At 37.9% G+C, this 17,070-nt stretch overlaps 1 protein-coding gene across 9 annotated transcripts in view; it reads left to right on the forward strand.

Annotated features, from left to right (window-relative positions):
* The window catches only part of Ptprm (protein tyrosine phosphatase receptor type M), an 807,906-nt gene that overhangs the window by 548,388 nt on the left and 242,448 nt on the right, over positions 1–17,070 (forward strand). For all 9 annotated transcript variants that reach the window (XM_021734384.2, XM_078030368.1, XM_078030369.1 and 6 more), the window contains one exon: positions 13,194–13,326. In XM_021734384.2, the coding sequence (XP_021590059.1) occupies positions 13,194–13,326 (133 nt within the window). The remainder of the gene's footprint in view (positions 1–13,193; positions 13,327–17,070) is intronic.

The raw sequence follows: 17,070 nt of genomic DNA on the forward strand, positions 1-17,070 counted from the left end.
TGTGATACAGGGAGAATACTGTTTTTTAACCTCATTATTTCTTAATTTACATACTGAACACCATAATGGGCATAAAGTTGATCACACAACTGACTCAGAGTAAAGGCCTAGGAAATGGCAGGTGCTGCTATTGTGGCTTTGTTGTTATTCTAATATAGTATTGCTTTATGGCCTTTGAAGCTTTCAAGAGAATTAGGTAATTAATCCAGGCCACTGCCAGTCACAGAAGTTCAAAATTGAACTTCCCAGGAAATGAATGGATTTCTCAATGGTTTATAGGGTGTTATTTACCTGAACACCATGTGAATGCTGTGGTTTCCAGGAGCGCTCAAGCATGCGAGGAACATTATTATTCTATCATATGTCAAGACCTGTAATGAGTCCCCCACGGATGATACTTTTCATTTGCTGGTCTTTGGGTTATAAACAGCATCAGCATGACCCAGGCTACTATTTTTCTGCTGGCAATGATGGTGATGATGATCATGATGAGAACAGGTACATCATTTTCAAATACAGCTACTTTATTTGAAGCAGTAATGGCCCACAGCAGTGTACAACCCATTCTGTACTTTTCCACAGCCAGCATACTGAATAAAGCCTCAGGCCTCCTTTGCTTTCCTTGCCATTGGGGTCCCATTGTCCCTGGTGTCCTGGGTTTCTTTGTCCTTCAGTAACATCAGTTCTCAAGAGAGCATGAGAGGGTGCACTTTTATAAAATAGCATTAAGATGGATCATAGGTGATCTCATTTAGTAATTTTTCAGTCACCAAATATGAAGTTGGAAAAATATAAAGCAGTTTGTGAGGGAATGGCAAATGTTACTTAGAAGTAGAGTGCCACTACCCCTTGTCTTCAATATGTTGTTTTGATTTTTAGAACAGTAAATAACTATCTCTGAGAAACGATAATTGAAAATAAGCCTGGCACCTGCCTTGGAGTTAATAAATGACATCTGCGCAGCACATCTATCAGTATCTCTGATGAGCTTTCCCATTGAGTCTAGTAAATAAATATCCGAGCAAAACATCACTCAGCCAATGTAATTGATGTTCACTTACTATGTATAGTTTCCTTCTTGGGATTGCTGATGATACAATTATTAATTATGGTTTCTTTATTAATTATATTTTATTCAAGTTGGAGCTCTTGGTGAAAACACACATTGGTATACCAACTTTTATCTGTGACTTGGTGTAGGTGTTTTCCTCACAGGGATGTAAATGTCTTCTTTTTGCGTGACTATTTATACATAGCTTCACAGTAAACATGATGAAAAATGAAGTTATTTTGTTGAATTATCAATATGGTGGATTGCCCTTATATGTCTGAATAATCACTTTAGTTATCAGTGTATGTCCAGGAACAAATGCAACACATGCACACAGGGAAAGAATTTATCAGAGTGATTTACATGTGTCCATTAGCCAATGTAAGGGCCTACTAAAGGGAATTATTCATATTTCTGCCTTCTTCTTCCATGAATAATAAAGGAGTTAGAAAATGCTCCCTTGGCAGATCATAGGAATGAGAAAACCACTTAATGAAATAAAATTGTTCTTACTTGTGTGAATCTAATTAGCATTATCTTATTAGGTATTTCAAGGATTTTTTTTCTTTCCAAAAGACCCCACATTATTCTAATTACTCTTTGGAAGAAATTTTAGCTAGTTTAAAGACATCAAAAACAAATTCCATATATGAGCATGAAAAGTGGTCTGTATACACTTAATCATTATAAGTTTTGAGCTCATAGTACTTTATTCTTGATAGATACTCACTTTTTGTCTGTCTTAGCACCTTGATGGATATATATATTTCACTGCTTGGCAGCTGGAAATATAACATTTTGCCACTGGCATGTATTTCCATGCTCTTTCTGTCTTTTAATCTCATTTTATCATTGATAGTAAATTTCCTGGTAAGGACATTCATCTTTCCTCAGTGTACTAAGAAGATCCCTTCTTCTCTGGCCACCCTGGGCATCCTCAGTGGAGTTCTTAGTTGGACATTGTCCATCTCTCTTGGCATGTACTGATGCCTGTTGAACATGATCCCATGCTACCTGTATATGCTCCCCCTCTCTTGTAGTTGTAGATGAACACAATACCTTTATTTTATTTATCCACCCTTATGTGGTGCTGAGGATCGAACCCAGGGCCCCGCATGTGCTAGATGAGCTGTCTACTGCTGAGTCCACAACCCCAGCTCATGCCTCTCTTCTTAATCACTACTGGGGATCTCTGCAGGAAGACAAGGGAATAGGACTGGTTATTGCCTTTACTATCCACTTCTACATATTCTTCCTTCCTGTTTTCTTTCATGCCTATTGCCCAAAATCTGAAGACTTCAAGTAGAAAAAAATAATAGGTATGCCATGAAAAGAATGCAAGTGAGGGAGACAGGAAGATTAAGTGAGGTTTACTATGAGAAAGTTTTGATTCAGCAAACATGTCCTTGAATGTAAGATAAGGGATCAGGCAAAATGAAGAGCACAGAGATGAGTGTTACCAGTTTTGTCCTAAAGATTTTATGGTTTCATATATGATATAAAGAATTTACCAAAATAACTGAACCAAAGCTTAAAAATAGTACATTCTATGCAGGAGAAGTGAAGCAATGTGTAACAGAAGTTCCACAGGAGAATGGCTGCTTCCTACACGGCCACTGGGGCAATGTGGTCTTTGAAGAATGGGTAGGATTTGAACCAAGAAAAAATGAATAGGGGAATTTTCCTGAAGATGTAATGGCAGGAATAAATACCCTGAGAAGAGAAGATGTTAGGTATACAGGGAAAATTTTCTTTTTGTTGGTACGTAAGGTGAAAGAACAAAGAAATAGAGGAGAGGCATAAAGTTAAGAGATTGGAGCCAGCTCAGGGGAGTTCTTGATTGCTTGTTTATTGTGTTGGTACCAGGAATTGAACTCAGGGGCACACAACCACTGAGCCACACCCCAGCCCTATTTTGTATTTTATTTAGAGACAGGGTCTCACTGAGTTGCTTAGCACTTTGCCATTGCTGAGGCTGGCTTTGAACTCCTGATTCTTCTGTCTCAGCCTCCCAAGCTACTGGGATCACAGATGTGTGCCACCATGCACAGATTGATTGCCTTTCGAAATAAGCATTACTCTTGTTTTTGGTTTTCATTTTTAAATGAAAGAGTGACTGGTTAGAGTTATTTAGGAAACCAAATAGAACTTGCAGTCTATAAAAGAGATTAGAAAGGACATCTGCTTGGGAGTCAAGAGCAAAAGTGCAGAAAAGAGATAAATCAGGATGAGGGGAGTAGAAAAGAGGAAACAGTGAAGAAAGAAAAATATAGCATTCTTAGGCTTATTAGAGATTGAGCATGATATTGGAAAATGACCTAGTGCCAAGTGATTATTCTTCAACTCAAGGTTAGAATATATATCTTTTATAATTTGTTTCACTCTTATGTGCTGATGGTCAAAATAACATTTATATACAATCAAAATCATTTATTTGCTTTGACTTTTATTGGGTACCTACTAAATTCTAGGCAGAAAGAAGGAGAAGCCTGTCTCAGTCTTTCTCTGTAAGAACTGGAACTCCTGCTCTTACACCTTTGTGTTCAAAGTATTTTTCTGGACTAGGAGTGTGGCTCAATGGTAGAGTGCTTGCCAAGGATACATAAGGCCCTGGTTTCCATCCCCAGCACCATAAAAAATAAAAAAAGTATTTTTTATAGCTATACACAGACCACATGGGGGTTCCATTATTCTCTTTATAAATGTCTTCTATGTAGTTTATGACATTTGTTCAGCAAGGACTTGTCAAGTGATCAGTACATTAAAAACATCATATGGCTCTCGAGGAGTCAAAGGTGGTAAGAAATGTCCTTACTCTTGGAAAACTCCAATGGGAGACAATGTCACTACACCTGTTCATTGTCTCCTTGGGTGGAAAAATGACCCTAATTCCTTTCTCCTTCTTCACAGTCCTTCCTTTCTACCCTGACAATCATTCCTATTTCTTTTCTTTGATTCCTTTTCAGGATCTCTACTCTATCTCTGTTTTCTGTCTCTCTACTCTGCAGCACCTTGACCTCTGGAAGAATTCCATACCTTCCATTCCATACGTACACAGTGGAATCAAATTAGATTGACTCTATTACCAGATTGTTGTTTTCTGTCCTTTGACAGCAAAATTCTCAAATATTCATCCTATTTTTGTTTCAGGATTTTTCTTTTCTTATTGCATTATTCTGCCATTTTTATTTTTCATTCTTGTGTGAGGCTCTACACTGCGTTATAATGAAACTAGAGTGGGCTTTGGTTTCATTGTCAGACCAGTGGGATGCAGATTGTAGCCCCATTACTTTGCTTCCCAACAATTTAGGATGAGCTTTGGACCCTGACAGCTTCTGACTTTAGTTGCCTCATTTGTAAAGCAGTATTAATATGCCTCATGGTGTATTAAACAAAAGTTCCATAAGATTCCTAGCACATAATAGGTCTTCAAAAAGCCTAGCCTTCTTCTTTCCTAAGTAAGCAATTGGAAAATTTATCAGCACAATTTAAATGCTCTTATCATTGAGATTATCATCCAATCATTGCATACTGAGTATGGTCATAAGCTAGTCTTTGATTCCACCAGGTTTGCCTCTTAAATGTGAAGAAGAGTCTTGAAATGGTAGACATTACTTAACTGGCAAAGCAAAATCTTAGTATATCAAGAGATCTTTTAAAAATAATGGCTCAGTAAATTTTCCTCCTTCTATTTTTGCCATAGTCTGAAAAACTTTATCACAGATATAGGAGCAATGTCTCTGTGTTGGGGTTTCTCTTCATGTGAGTAGGGAATCACCTAAAATGAATTCCTCAATCCTAATCCAGATCTTTGATCTGGAATCTTTAGGGAACCTAGCCATGTGCGTGTTTCAAAACCTCTGCAAATTATCCTTAAACTCCCTTTAATCAGAGGCTCTATATCCCAGAATCGATTAAACAGAATGTCACAATTAATATAAGCTTTATTTATTAAAACACTTCATTGAGGAAAAATTGTAAATCTACTAAATGAGAACCTGAGGATGTGAGGATCTCTACTGCCCCTTAAGCCCCCTCCCCCAGTCATCATTACATTTCAAGGATCATATGTGTGTAGTTCTTAGGCCACATGAACATCCCGTCCCATATCCACATGCAGCTTGCCAGACTCTTTGCACATTGTTGGAGCCTTAGAAATATTGACGCTTTTAGCAAGCAAGTGAAATTTATTATGTATTCTCACTTTTTAATAGGAGAATGGATGGCAAATTTGAGGGCATCGAAAAGGCTCTAAGGAGATTTTCAAGCAGTTAGTACTTTTTTCAGGAAGTTATCTTATCCTTTCTCCCACACAATTACTTTTTAGAAGCTAAACATGAACTAGACTGTGACCTAAAGCACAAAGCCTGGAAGAAAATTCAAGGGACAGTAGATGGTGATTTTAATGCTTCAAAACTTAGTTTCAGACAAATTATTGGAAACTTCCACTCTTAACTAAGTCATTCTCAAAAATCATCAATTTCAGAAGTGCCACTCAGATCCCTTTTACTAATTATTCACTTTATATGAAAGGTGCACACAGTTGATAACTTAGCATTGACAAGTTATTTCCTCATTTTATTGCTTGACCATGATTTGAGAAATTCAAATAGAAAAATATTTCATCAGCATAGTAATAGCACTAATAATTCTCTTGGAACTTTTAATGTCCAGATAGCAGGTGATAAGCCTTTGATAGATCATTTTATTCACAGGGTGTCAGCCACATCAATAAATGAGAACAATGACTGTCATTAAATTAGAACACAAATAAAAAAGTAGATTAATTTTTAGAGAGGATATGTATATATATATATATATATATATATATATCAAACAATTCGGTCTTTCAGTGTTATATGAGAAGCAATATTTCTGATAATTACTTATAAGCCATACATGGTTCTCTATGCCCTACAGTGGAAATGAGGGACAAAGGAAGAGTTATAAATTCAAAAAAATAATCAGGTTACAGATAACATATAAAGTGTGAATATAGATTATTTCAGGAGTAGTGATTGACTTAGCATTCCAAGGAAGAAAAAGAATGATGTGTAATTTAAATGAAAAATCTTGGAGATGGTTTATGATTATGTGTAATGTTAATGTACAGCTGAAAGAAACCTAAATAACACTAAGGAATTTCATTTCTCTGAGTAACAAGATGTGAATGAACTATTTCATCATAATCTCTAAAATCAAAAGGCAGCTATTTTTAATATAAAGAACAGAAAGACCTCTGCAAAGGTAAAAGGGTAAAAAAATATGAAAATGAATTAAAATAGATCACCAGCCCCATAAATTCATAAAAATGCTGCTACAAAGTGGCTGAGGTTTGCTCATTTGAAATTTAAAGAGTATCTTTGGGGGCCAGTGCTGTTTGAAACACATTTGTAGACACAGTTTTTTCTGTATGTCCACAGCTTCCCTTTTTATTCTCTGCTTTCATCTCTTCCTGCATCCTCTCGTCTTTCTCAGTATCAAGCTTTTTTTTTTTCAGTAGTTCCCTTTATTCCTGCCCCAACTCCTCTTTCTTTCCCTCTCCATCAAGCACCAGGAGTGGCATCATGATACCTGGTTTGCCCGTCCTTGGGTTTGATTCAAACACTGAAGCCAAACACACTTCTTCCCAGGAGGCGGCCAGGCACCTGGTCCCACAAACTGCACTACCTTTCCCCCAGTCACACTGTGAGACCCAGGCACCATCTGTGAGTGTCACCACCTATGTGTATCTGGTTATTTGCCCAGGGAGTTCCTTGTGTCCTTTTAGTCCCAGGAACCCTCTCACCTTAAAAGTTGGAGGCTCCGGGGCTGGGGCTGAGGCTCAGTGGTAAGGCACTTGTCTAGCACATGTGAAGCACTGGGTTTATCCTCAGCATCCCATAAATAAATAAAATAAAGGTATTGTGTCCATCTACAACTAAAACAATATATTAAAACAAAACAAAACAAAACAAAAACAAAGTTAGAGCCTCCTGGCCTGACAGGGCAGTTCACTTTCCATTACTTCCCCAGTTCCCTTCTTACCCTTCCACAAGGCCTAACCCCATTATTATTTGTGGTTCCTCATTTATTAAATATAATATAGGATGTTCTATCCAGTGAGCAAAGCTCATAATGCCATTAAGCCCAAGTTCCAATTCCACTCCTCCACTACTCCCAGACCTGTACCCAAGCTCCAGAAGGCAAAGCTAGTATGTGACTTAAAGACTTCTCTGTCTGGTCTTGTGGGACATCCTTTCCACAATTCATCAGAAATCCTTCAAGTCTGTTCCTTATTGCAACCTCTGACAAAAAGCCTTTCCAAATTCTCTCTCATGCTTCCTCAGTCTGGTTCTGTAGCTCACCTCTGGCACTCGCATGGCTTCTTATATTATGTTTGGTACCAGCTCCCTGCATGATGAAGGCACAGTCTTCTTCCTGCCTAATTGCCTAGCATAGCCTAGTTATGATACCTTGAGCCTGCAAGGAACTTAATAAGGATGTTCCTTTGAAGGCTGTGTCTTATGAAGAGGATTGTTCTGCATAAGTCCAGTGCTGTGATCATTGTATGTAGGTGGTAATGGGTAACATCTGGATACCACTGATATGGCCACTGGTCAATCCCTCCCACCACTGGAATACAACTCCAAGTAGGTTTCACACTCTGCCTTTTTTTTCCCTCCTTGTCTTCCCCTTCACCCTGGTTATGAGGCATGAATACAGGTCAAAGAATTTCCTGAATGAGCCAAAGCCCCTGTCCCCAAACCTCATATCTCCCTGTCACTGTCAACTTTGAAGACATTAAGACAGACTTCATTGAGCCTTTTTCTCAAGAGCTAGTAGCTCAGCTCTCATTTTCTTACATTTGTCTATTCCCTTACCACCTGTAAACCTCTACTCCTTTCTCTGTCCTTCTCTCAAAACCTTCTTCTATGTCCTCTGTACTCCAGGTCAGCCACCTGCAATTCCACACATCCCAACCTCCAGGCTTGCACATTCACCTCTGGCTGTTCCAGACCACTCTTCCAACATGTCTCCTCCCCCCTTGAATTTCCTTTACCTCTTCACCTCATCCTTTTGCTGCTTTTTACACTAGGACAATGAGGCCATCACAAGGGACCAACAGAATGTTCTGTCCCCAGACCACTGTGTCAACCTGCCTGCAAGCCTTTGTGCCTGTGAGTTGTTCTTGCTGCTGTTCATCTCCCTAAGGCATCTGCCCCAACCCAGGCCATTTCCTCTGCTTGTGTGCGTCCTGGAGCCCACCTTCCTGCCCCTTCTAGGACTTTGCCCCTATGCACATCTCCTTTTTTCTCCTGTATGGTCAACCTTTCCCTCTCTGATGAACCATTAGCATTGACACTCAAAGATGCTGTAACTCCCCCCATCTTCATTAAAAAAAAAAACTCAATTGATTTCCCTGTGTGCCTCCTGATTGCTATACCAGGAGGGCCCTTCTTTGTCTATGTTCAGCCCCTCCTCCTCCTATCCAATTTCCCTCCTCCCTTAGCTGGCTAGTCCCTCCTTGTGAGTCACCTTCTCTTTTCTGTGTTCACTTCCCAAGTGTCCTCATGCAAGCTCATGGCTTTATATACCATCTTCTATTATTATGAAAGTTCAAAATTTGTTCTAAACTGAGATCTCTCTCCTGTATATCCAACTGCCTGTTTAATATCTCCTTTGGATGTCAGTACTTCAAACCTGAGTGGACGAAAAACTAAATTCATGTTTTCCCACCCAATCTCCAAACTTGTTCCTCTAACACTCACTACTCTCTTCAGTAAATGACACCTTTATCTCTCATGCAACTTCTACCAAGTGCAAGTGGATGTTACTCTGAAGCACTGTACATCTAATTCACTGACCAGTAGCCCGGCCATCAAAATATATGTCAAGTTGGACCTCATATCCCCAACTCTACTTCTACCATTACGTTCTAGCCATCCTAGATTTATGCTTGAGTTACTGTGATAGCCTTAAAATTAATGTCCATATTACTATCATGGACCCCCTACAGTCTGCTATGCCACCTGCTGCCAGGATGAGCCTTTTAAATATAAGCCAAATCACCTCTCTCCTGTACTGAGAATCCTCCTGTAGTTCCCATCTGAAACAGAGAAAAAGCAGAATTCTGCAACATCATGTCCCCACTTTCCCAGATCTCTCCACCCCAGTCCCTCTTAGTGTTTCAACCTCATCTTGCACTTCAGAACTATTCCTTACCATTGCCTTGGAGGCTTCACCTCATGTCACCCTTTTTCTCTCTCAGGTCTCAGCCCAGTGCCATTTTCTCAGTGATTACTTCTGATTCCCACCTTACTAACCAACCCATCCCATTCTGCTGAATGCCTCTCCGCACTCAAGGAGAGTGCAGAGCATCTGTTCACATACAGTCTACGCTATTTGTTTACATTTGTCTTTCTCCATAAGAACATAAGTTCCAAGAGGACAGAGGGCTTTGCCTTGTGCATTTGCTCATTGCCATATATACCCAATATAGTGCATGGCACATTATTAGGTCCTCAGGAAACACTTGTTGAATAAATGAACATCATTGTTGATGTTTTCTTCCACATTCAAGGTCAGCCTGGCATTAATCAGTGTTTTGCAAGGGCTCCCATTGGTGTGCTGATGCCAGGCTGTCCTCTGAGAATGTGTCTGCTCTTTCCAGGTAAGGCCACTCAGAGTACAGTCAGTAGTTCCAGGCATCAGTTATGGCCTTTGTGGCCTTCTAGGTTTGTCCCCTTCAGACTTTTGGGAGAATTTGTGCAGCCAGTTCAGTAGTCAACATCAGATCTAGACTTCAAGCCAGTGGCTGAGTACATCTTGTTCTAGGCCCAGCTTGCTGCTGTTATTTAATTTAACATTGAGCACTGGGCCAAAACTGACTTGTCTCCAGCCAAGTTGAAAACCAACCAAATACCACATTGGATAATCATTCCCTTTCTTCTGAACTTTTCTTATTCATACTAGATGTCATAATTGAAACTTTAAATAATGGAGTTGGACTGGAATATCACCCTTTTTTATTTGCTTGGTCATTAAAACAAAGTTCCCAGAGCTGGCACTATGAGTCAAGATTGGGCATCTGCAAGGAGTGTGTGCTATATTTCAGTAGCCTCATCTCTAGTCTCTATAATATTTTTGCATATTCATTATCTTTGTTAATATGGTCAAGCTTATTAGCTGATGCCCACTCTCAAATGAAACAAAATATACCGTATTCTCTAAACAAAATGCACACAAGATAAAAAAAATGCCTTTATACAAAAAATTAGAATTTATACAGAAAAAAGTATAAAAGTTTATACTCCATTGGAAAACTGACAAGAAAATAACAAGGCAGAGGGGGAAATATTACAAAAACAACTCTTTGCCAAGCAGTTTGTAAATTGTGCTGTTAGATTCATAGATGCCGGTGAGGAAAGACAAAAATAATGTTTTTTTAAAAAAAAACAACTATCAGTTGCAATCATAATCTGTCACAGATTGTCCAAAGGTGATTGATAGCTCCTAACCACGGGCACATGTTTCCAAAGAAATGAAAGCAGGGAAAAGAGCATCCTAAGAGATGTGGTTCTAGACATGTCCATTTTAGGAAGGGCAAGAGGGACAGAGCACACATGAGAAAGGCAGACACCGCCTGCACCCACAGAGCGCCCAGAGCCAAGGACATGCTCATCAGATTGTCTGAGGCATGTGTCTTATTTCATCTCCACTTTGTGGTTGTGTCACTGCTTTATCAGAGAAACCTAAACGCAGATAAACACCTGAACCCATCAGAAGGTTGATCATGGGTCACTGTTCCCATTTTTTTTGAGTCACTGTGCCATTTTGCAAATGGCTGCTATCATAATCATGTTGCAACTGTGTCACACAGAAAGAGAACATTTCATTTTCTTGACCTGCAAAGGGAAATCAGTTGAAAGTAAGTCCTAAAGAATGATAATATGGAGCTTACAATGGCTGCATAATGATATACTTGCCTGTGTTCCAACAGGGAACAAAAAGCTAAGGGTGACTACCTGTCTTTGTCCCAAAGCAGAAGAGTCATGAACAGTTCTTAATGATCCCAGGTAAAATGCTGAATAAAGATAGCCAGTTATTCACTCAACAGAAGCAAATATGACTATTAACGAGACTTACTCATCTGTTACTGAGTATTTATGATATACAGGTTGTATCTTACTACATTTTATGTTTAATTTTTTTTAACTAAAGTTTTTCTAAACATTTTCCCCAAACTCTTGCATTTACTAACATGATTTAGTTACCAAAAATGAAATTAAAAAATCTTAAATCATTTATGTATTTAGAAACTATATTTGGAGAACTGGTAAATGCTAACTTAATGAGATAAATGGAATGACTTACAATATGTGAGCATTTGGAAGAGTAAAATCCACATTATTATATATATATATATATATATATATATATATATATGACATAAAATCAAATTTACAAAACATTGGAATTTTTCAGTTTCTGAATTTGAAGTGCTGTTTCTTTTTGCATGATTTTTTTTAATTTTAATTTTAATTTTTATAACATACCCATTTCACTTTTAGGTTTTTCTTAACAATTTATTTAACATAAGAGTTTCTTTCAAGATGACCATCTGGTTGTATATTCCAGTGGTTTGTTGGATATTTCAGGTGTATAATGTCCATTAAAATAATTAACATTAATACTTTCAACATCTAACTAGACAACCAGTATAAGGGACATTCATTCAAACAAAATAGCAGAACATCTCTTGACCTTGTCATAAATAAAAGTGGCCTGTAAAGCTTTATCCAGAAGGGTTTTTGCTTAAGGTATGCTCTCATTGTGACTATTCCTTCTTTTAAGTGTGCCTCTGTGGTAGAATCTCAGATAAACATGGCCTTGGATCTTTTACTTCAAATCTCTCACCTGATCTTGACCAACTTTGTCAGGTCAGGTCACAGCCATGTTCAGGATACAAGGTTTCTTGGAAAAAAATCTTGATATCAAGAAGAAATGAGATTCACATGTTCCTACACCCCCTATTTCTCAGCCATGACTTACATTAGAATTTGTCTAGTTTTCTGTGCACAAAGGCACAGATGTGGTGAGAGTTCAGTTGTCAGGAATTGAGGATTACTAAGTAGAAACACCAACAGAAGGAGAGGAAAAGCTAATTCAATTTTAATTACATTTTTACCAACAAAAGCACAAAGAAAAGTCTAAGGTGAGAAGTTTGGGCATGAAATAACCTTTGTCTACCAAGTATGGGTTGCACGGTAGCTCAAACACCAAGCACCATCCCTTCCTGGTATGCCATGGAGAAGCTCTGAAAAAAAATAATTTCTGTTTAGTGAATTGAACATTGCATTCCTAATATTTTTCATCGTGAACTCATTTAGCAGAGGAAATGGATGTTTCATCAAACATGGATTTGACATTCCATCACATTATATCGTAAACAGGACAAACGGTGTGTTGGAAATGGGAAGCCAGGAGAGCTGAGACGTGGCCGCCTCTTTAAGTCCCTGGTTATCTCATTTAAACAGATATTAAATGTGGGTGCCAGTGGTGTGATCACCAGCTGCTTCCCACTTTGTGAATAAATTGCTTAGAAGGAGTCTTTTGCCTACCAGATGTGACCTAGATTTTGATTTCCAAAGGCAAGGGGAAAAAACTCTATTGTGTTAAAAAACAATTGCTAGTAAAATGCATGGTAAATGAGCTTATCTTACTTTTCCAGGTGTTTGGGCTAATATGTTATGGAATTATTGCTTCATTTATGAAAAATAATTGAGGAAAATGTTCCAGCAAATCAAATTTGGATAAAGGCTTAGGGATAGCTATTGTGTTGTTAGCAAGTTTTAAAATGGTAGAAAGAGCAGGAGCCAAGAGAGATAATAAAAATATTTTAAAACTGTATTTGAGAAGAGTCTCTTATAAAGGGGTCAGACGTGGGTGTGCTGTGGTTTAGTAAAATATTGAAGAACAACGTGAACAATTATAGTCCTTTCAGTGCATATGAAAGCTGTTTAAAAAAAATCAAAGCTCCTCTGTCTGCTGGCTCTGATAAGTCTTATTACTCTGTTAAACGCAGAAAAAAAATTTAAATGTAACATCTTTATTCTCTTACCCACTCTCTCTCTCCTGTTTCATTTCCTTTCATCTTCAGGAGCTGCCACTCCAAAACCAGTCCCAGAACCTGAGAAACAAACAGACCACACGGTTAAAATTGCTGGAGTCATTGCCGGCATCTTGCTCTTCGTTATTATATTTCTTGGAGTTGTGTTGGTAATGAAGAAAAGGTGAGTCCCCAGCTGTTGCCAAAAATTTAGTTATCTCCCATTGTTTGCCAGGTTGCTTCATGTGTAAAATTATTTAGTTACTGTGTTGGCGCTGATGACCAAGACACATCTGTGACTCTGTGATTGCTAACATTTTTCATCATGTAGCATTCAACGTTATGGGACAGAAATTTGGAGTAAATGGCTGTGTTTTGTATGAATATACAAAACATATTATGCCAGAATAGTACAAGAATTTTGTGCCTTATAACGCATAAAGCTCTGAAAATCTTAGAAGCTGGTTCCCTGCAAGGGAATTTATAGTAATTATTGCTAACATGCTAGTATATCTGGGATTCTCAAGGATATTAGAAAGCACTTTTCCTTTTTTTTTTTTTATAAGGAAGATGAGCCCATGTTATGTGCAGGTACCATGCTAGGGTGTTTGCTTAATCAGCACTACCCCTTGAGAAAGTGAATTTCAAAGAACAGCCCCACAGAAAAATAGCAGAGCATCATCACGTATAAGGACAAGTTATACTGTGAGTTAAATGTTATAATATGGCCCTGTCTAGCTAAAGGGTCATCTGGGGGAAGAGATAAATAAAATATATCTAGCTATAGTAAGCAATTCTTACCTTTCATACTTGAAAATTTTTGCTCTGTAAATATAAGTAAAACCATACTTAGCAGTGAAATCTTCAATCTATATAAATGGCCAACTTAAAAATATAGATGGTGGGCTGGGGATGTGGCTCAAGCAGTAACACACTCGCCTGGCATGTGCGGGGCACTAGGTTAGATCCTCAGCACCACATAAAAATAAAATAAAGATGTTGTGTCCACTGAAAACTAAAAAATAAATATTAAAAAATTCTCTCTCTCTTTAAAAAAAAATACAGATGGTACAAAACTCCAAAATGGAAGAAATGCATGGGTCTTGTTACTTTTCTCTGTGGTAAACAATTATTTTAATGGAGTGGGAGGAGTGAGGTCATAGATATTAGGCAGCAAAGGAGGAGAGGTTTCCAAGTAAGGTCTTGAAAGTTGTGCCTTGTCATGAAAGGTGGCTGGACTGGGTCCTGAAGTCTGCTGATGGCCTTTAGCAGGTAGGAACATGATCCAAATTTTATCATAGGAAGTTGAGCTGACTGAGGAAGGGAAGTCCTCTAGTCACAAAGACCAGTAGAGTGAAGAGAGGGGAAATCTGAGAAATATTTGAGGGGAAAATTTTAGTAGCCATATGGAGGAAGAACAAACAATACAGAGAGAACCTGGCTCCTGGTTAAGACAAGTTAGTGGAGATAGCACCATTTACCAAAATGTGGAGTGGAGGAGGAATTAGAACATATGTGAGGAATAAAGATGGAGAATTCAGCTGTCCACATGCTAGGCTTAGGGTTCCATTAGGGGAGATGTCCCATGTAGGTGGGTATGTTCTTGTGGAGGAATCTTAATTTCCATAGCCTAAAAGCCTTCAACATTTCTGGAGCTGAAGCCGTGGGATTGAATGAGTCCTCTGAAAGTTATTGTAGAGTGAGAAGAAACATCATCAAAAACGAAGATAAAACCTGGGTTGGTAGCAATAAAGAAGGGGTGAATCTATACCCAAATATTGCACATATGCTGCTTTTCTTCTTCCTCTATTGTGTGTTTTCTTCCAGTTCAGCTCCAGAATGAAGTATGGCCCATTCATAGCCTTGTACACCACAGGTTTGGGGTCCTCATGATATCATGTTCTTTATCCCTTGTCATATGCTGTTTATCCTTTTTTTCCTTTTCTTCACCCTTCATTTAATTGCTCCTATAACTTTGAATGCTTTTTCCTTCATTCTAGTTCTCTATACCTCTCTTAACTTTTCTTGTGCTACTTTGTTTCTTTTTTCCTCCATATTTCTTACATTTTAATTTTTTTCTCTCTATCCTCTTCCTTACCTCTCACCTCTCATAATTGTTTTCCCCTAGATGTTATTCATCTTGATGTTTATCTGAATACCTGAATACCTGCACCAATGATACCTCTCTCTCTCTCTCTCTCTCTCTCTCTCTCTCTCTCTCTCTCTCTCTCTCTCTCTCTCTTTCTTAGTACTAGTGGTAATAGTATAACTCAATTAAAACAGAAACCTAAGCAACAATAAACTCTCCTGTGCTTGGATATTCAAACTGAAGATTTCAGAGTGATTTATTGTAAATTCTGGGAATGTATTGGATCTTTATGTCATATAGCAAGCCCTCTGTGAGGAATCATTTGAAACTAGTAATCCAGTTGCCCTTGTGACTTTAGCTAAATGTTAACTAATCCTCTAAGGGTCTATTTCTGATGGATTAATTCATCTCTCTACCTAAGTCTCTCAGGTAGTCACAGAGGTGATGTTATAAATTATGCATTTGAAGAGATTGCCTACGGTAACATATGGCCTTGATACAACTTTAGGCTAAATACTCCTAAGTCCTGTCAAATATTACATGATTATTTACTGCACAATATTCTTTAAAGGGCTGTCTTCACAGCATGCACCATGTTTGTCTTTGCTTCTTTTGAAATTTTCCATAAGGCAAATTAGCCAATGCCTTATTCTTAGAATAGGTAAGACCTATGAAACTTAGGCCAGAGCAATAATGTGATACAAACTGTCATATTTAACACAAATTCTTAAAAACTTCTAATAGTTCAGGGCTTCTCACCCAAATTCAAGTCTAAATTCTAAAAGTAGTGCTTTTAAACAGAATAGTTAAAACATGCTATTAATCATAGATAAGTTGCTGGAGTGTTATTGATGTGTAACAAGCATGTTTCATTATTTAAGCCTACCCAGTAGGTCTGCCAAATGTTCTCTTTGTTCAGTCACTTCAGGCCCAGAAATGTTCGCTGGTGAGTAGTTGATCTTTCAGCCACGTCTCTCCCTGTCCCATAGGAGGCCCTCAATTAAAAAGGAGAAGCAGCGGGGAAGTGAAAAAAGGGAATGAGAGAGAAAAAGGCAAGCACAGCCTCAGGTGTGGATTTCTAGACATAATTAGTCATTTTTGCTGGTAGAACCTAATTCTACCAAACTTCGAGCTCATTCCTGTGTGGGCTAGTTAGCCTGCTTTTTCTTTACCCACAGCATTCTGAGTCAGCCAACTCAAATATATGCATTGGTCATAAAGACCACCTATGCCCAAGAGAGGGAGTGGCCTTCTTTAAAAATAGTTGGAGAAGGTGGAAAAGTAAAATCTGTTCAACTCAATACTAACTCGTGAAATTCTTTTGCATATACGTAATAATGACTAAAAACTGACATGACATTCTGTCTTAATGTCCTATAAACCTCTCATAAATCAATGAGTTTTTTTGTTTGTGAGTCCTAAGTCATTTGGCCCTTGTCTGGACTAATATAATATGAAAATCTCTTTTCTTTAAAAACCTGAACATTTATTTTACTTTGTTCTATAAGCAAAGCAATCTCTTTTTATTTTTTCCTATCCAAAAGTATGTGTTCTTTTGAGGATGCAACATTTTTTATATAGCAACTGTTAAGGTAAGATGGGAGATAAAGATCTATAAAATTAAAGTTTCATGCAGAGCCACATGGTAATATACTCTCAAAATTAAAGTATATTAACATGAATAGTAGATATTTCTTTCCATATTTCACCATGGATAATTAAGTTTATTTATGTAAATGAAAATACCTGCATTTTCAACATTTTTCAAAGGAACAATTTATCTCAATTACATGTTAGACAGAATTTAGTATATAAGCACCATCAAATTTACCATGATTA

This window comes from Ictidomys tridecemlineatus, chromosome 13 (assembly GCF_052094955.1).
Source record: "Ictidomys tridecemlineatus isolate mIctTri1 chromosome 13, mIctTri1.hap1, whole genome shotgun sequence".
NCBI lineage: Eukaryota > Metazoa > Chordata > Mammalia > Rodentia > Sciuridae > Ictidomys > Ictidomys tridecemlineatus.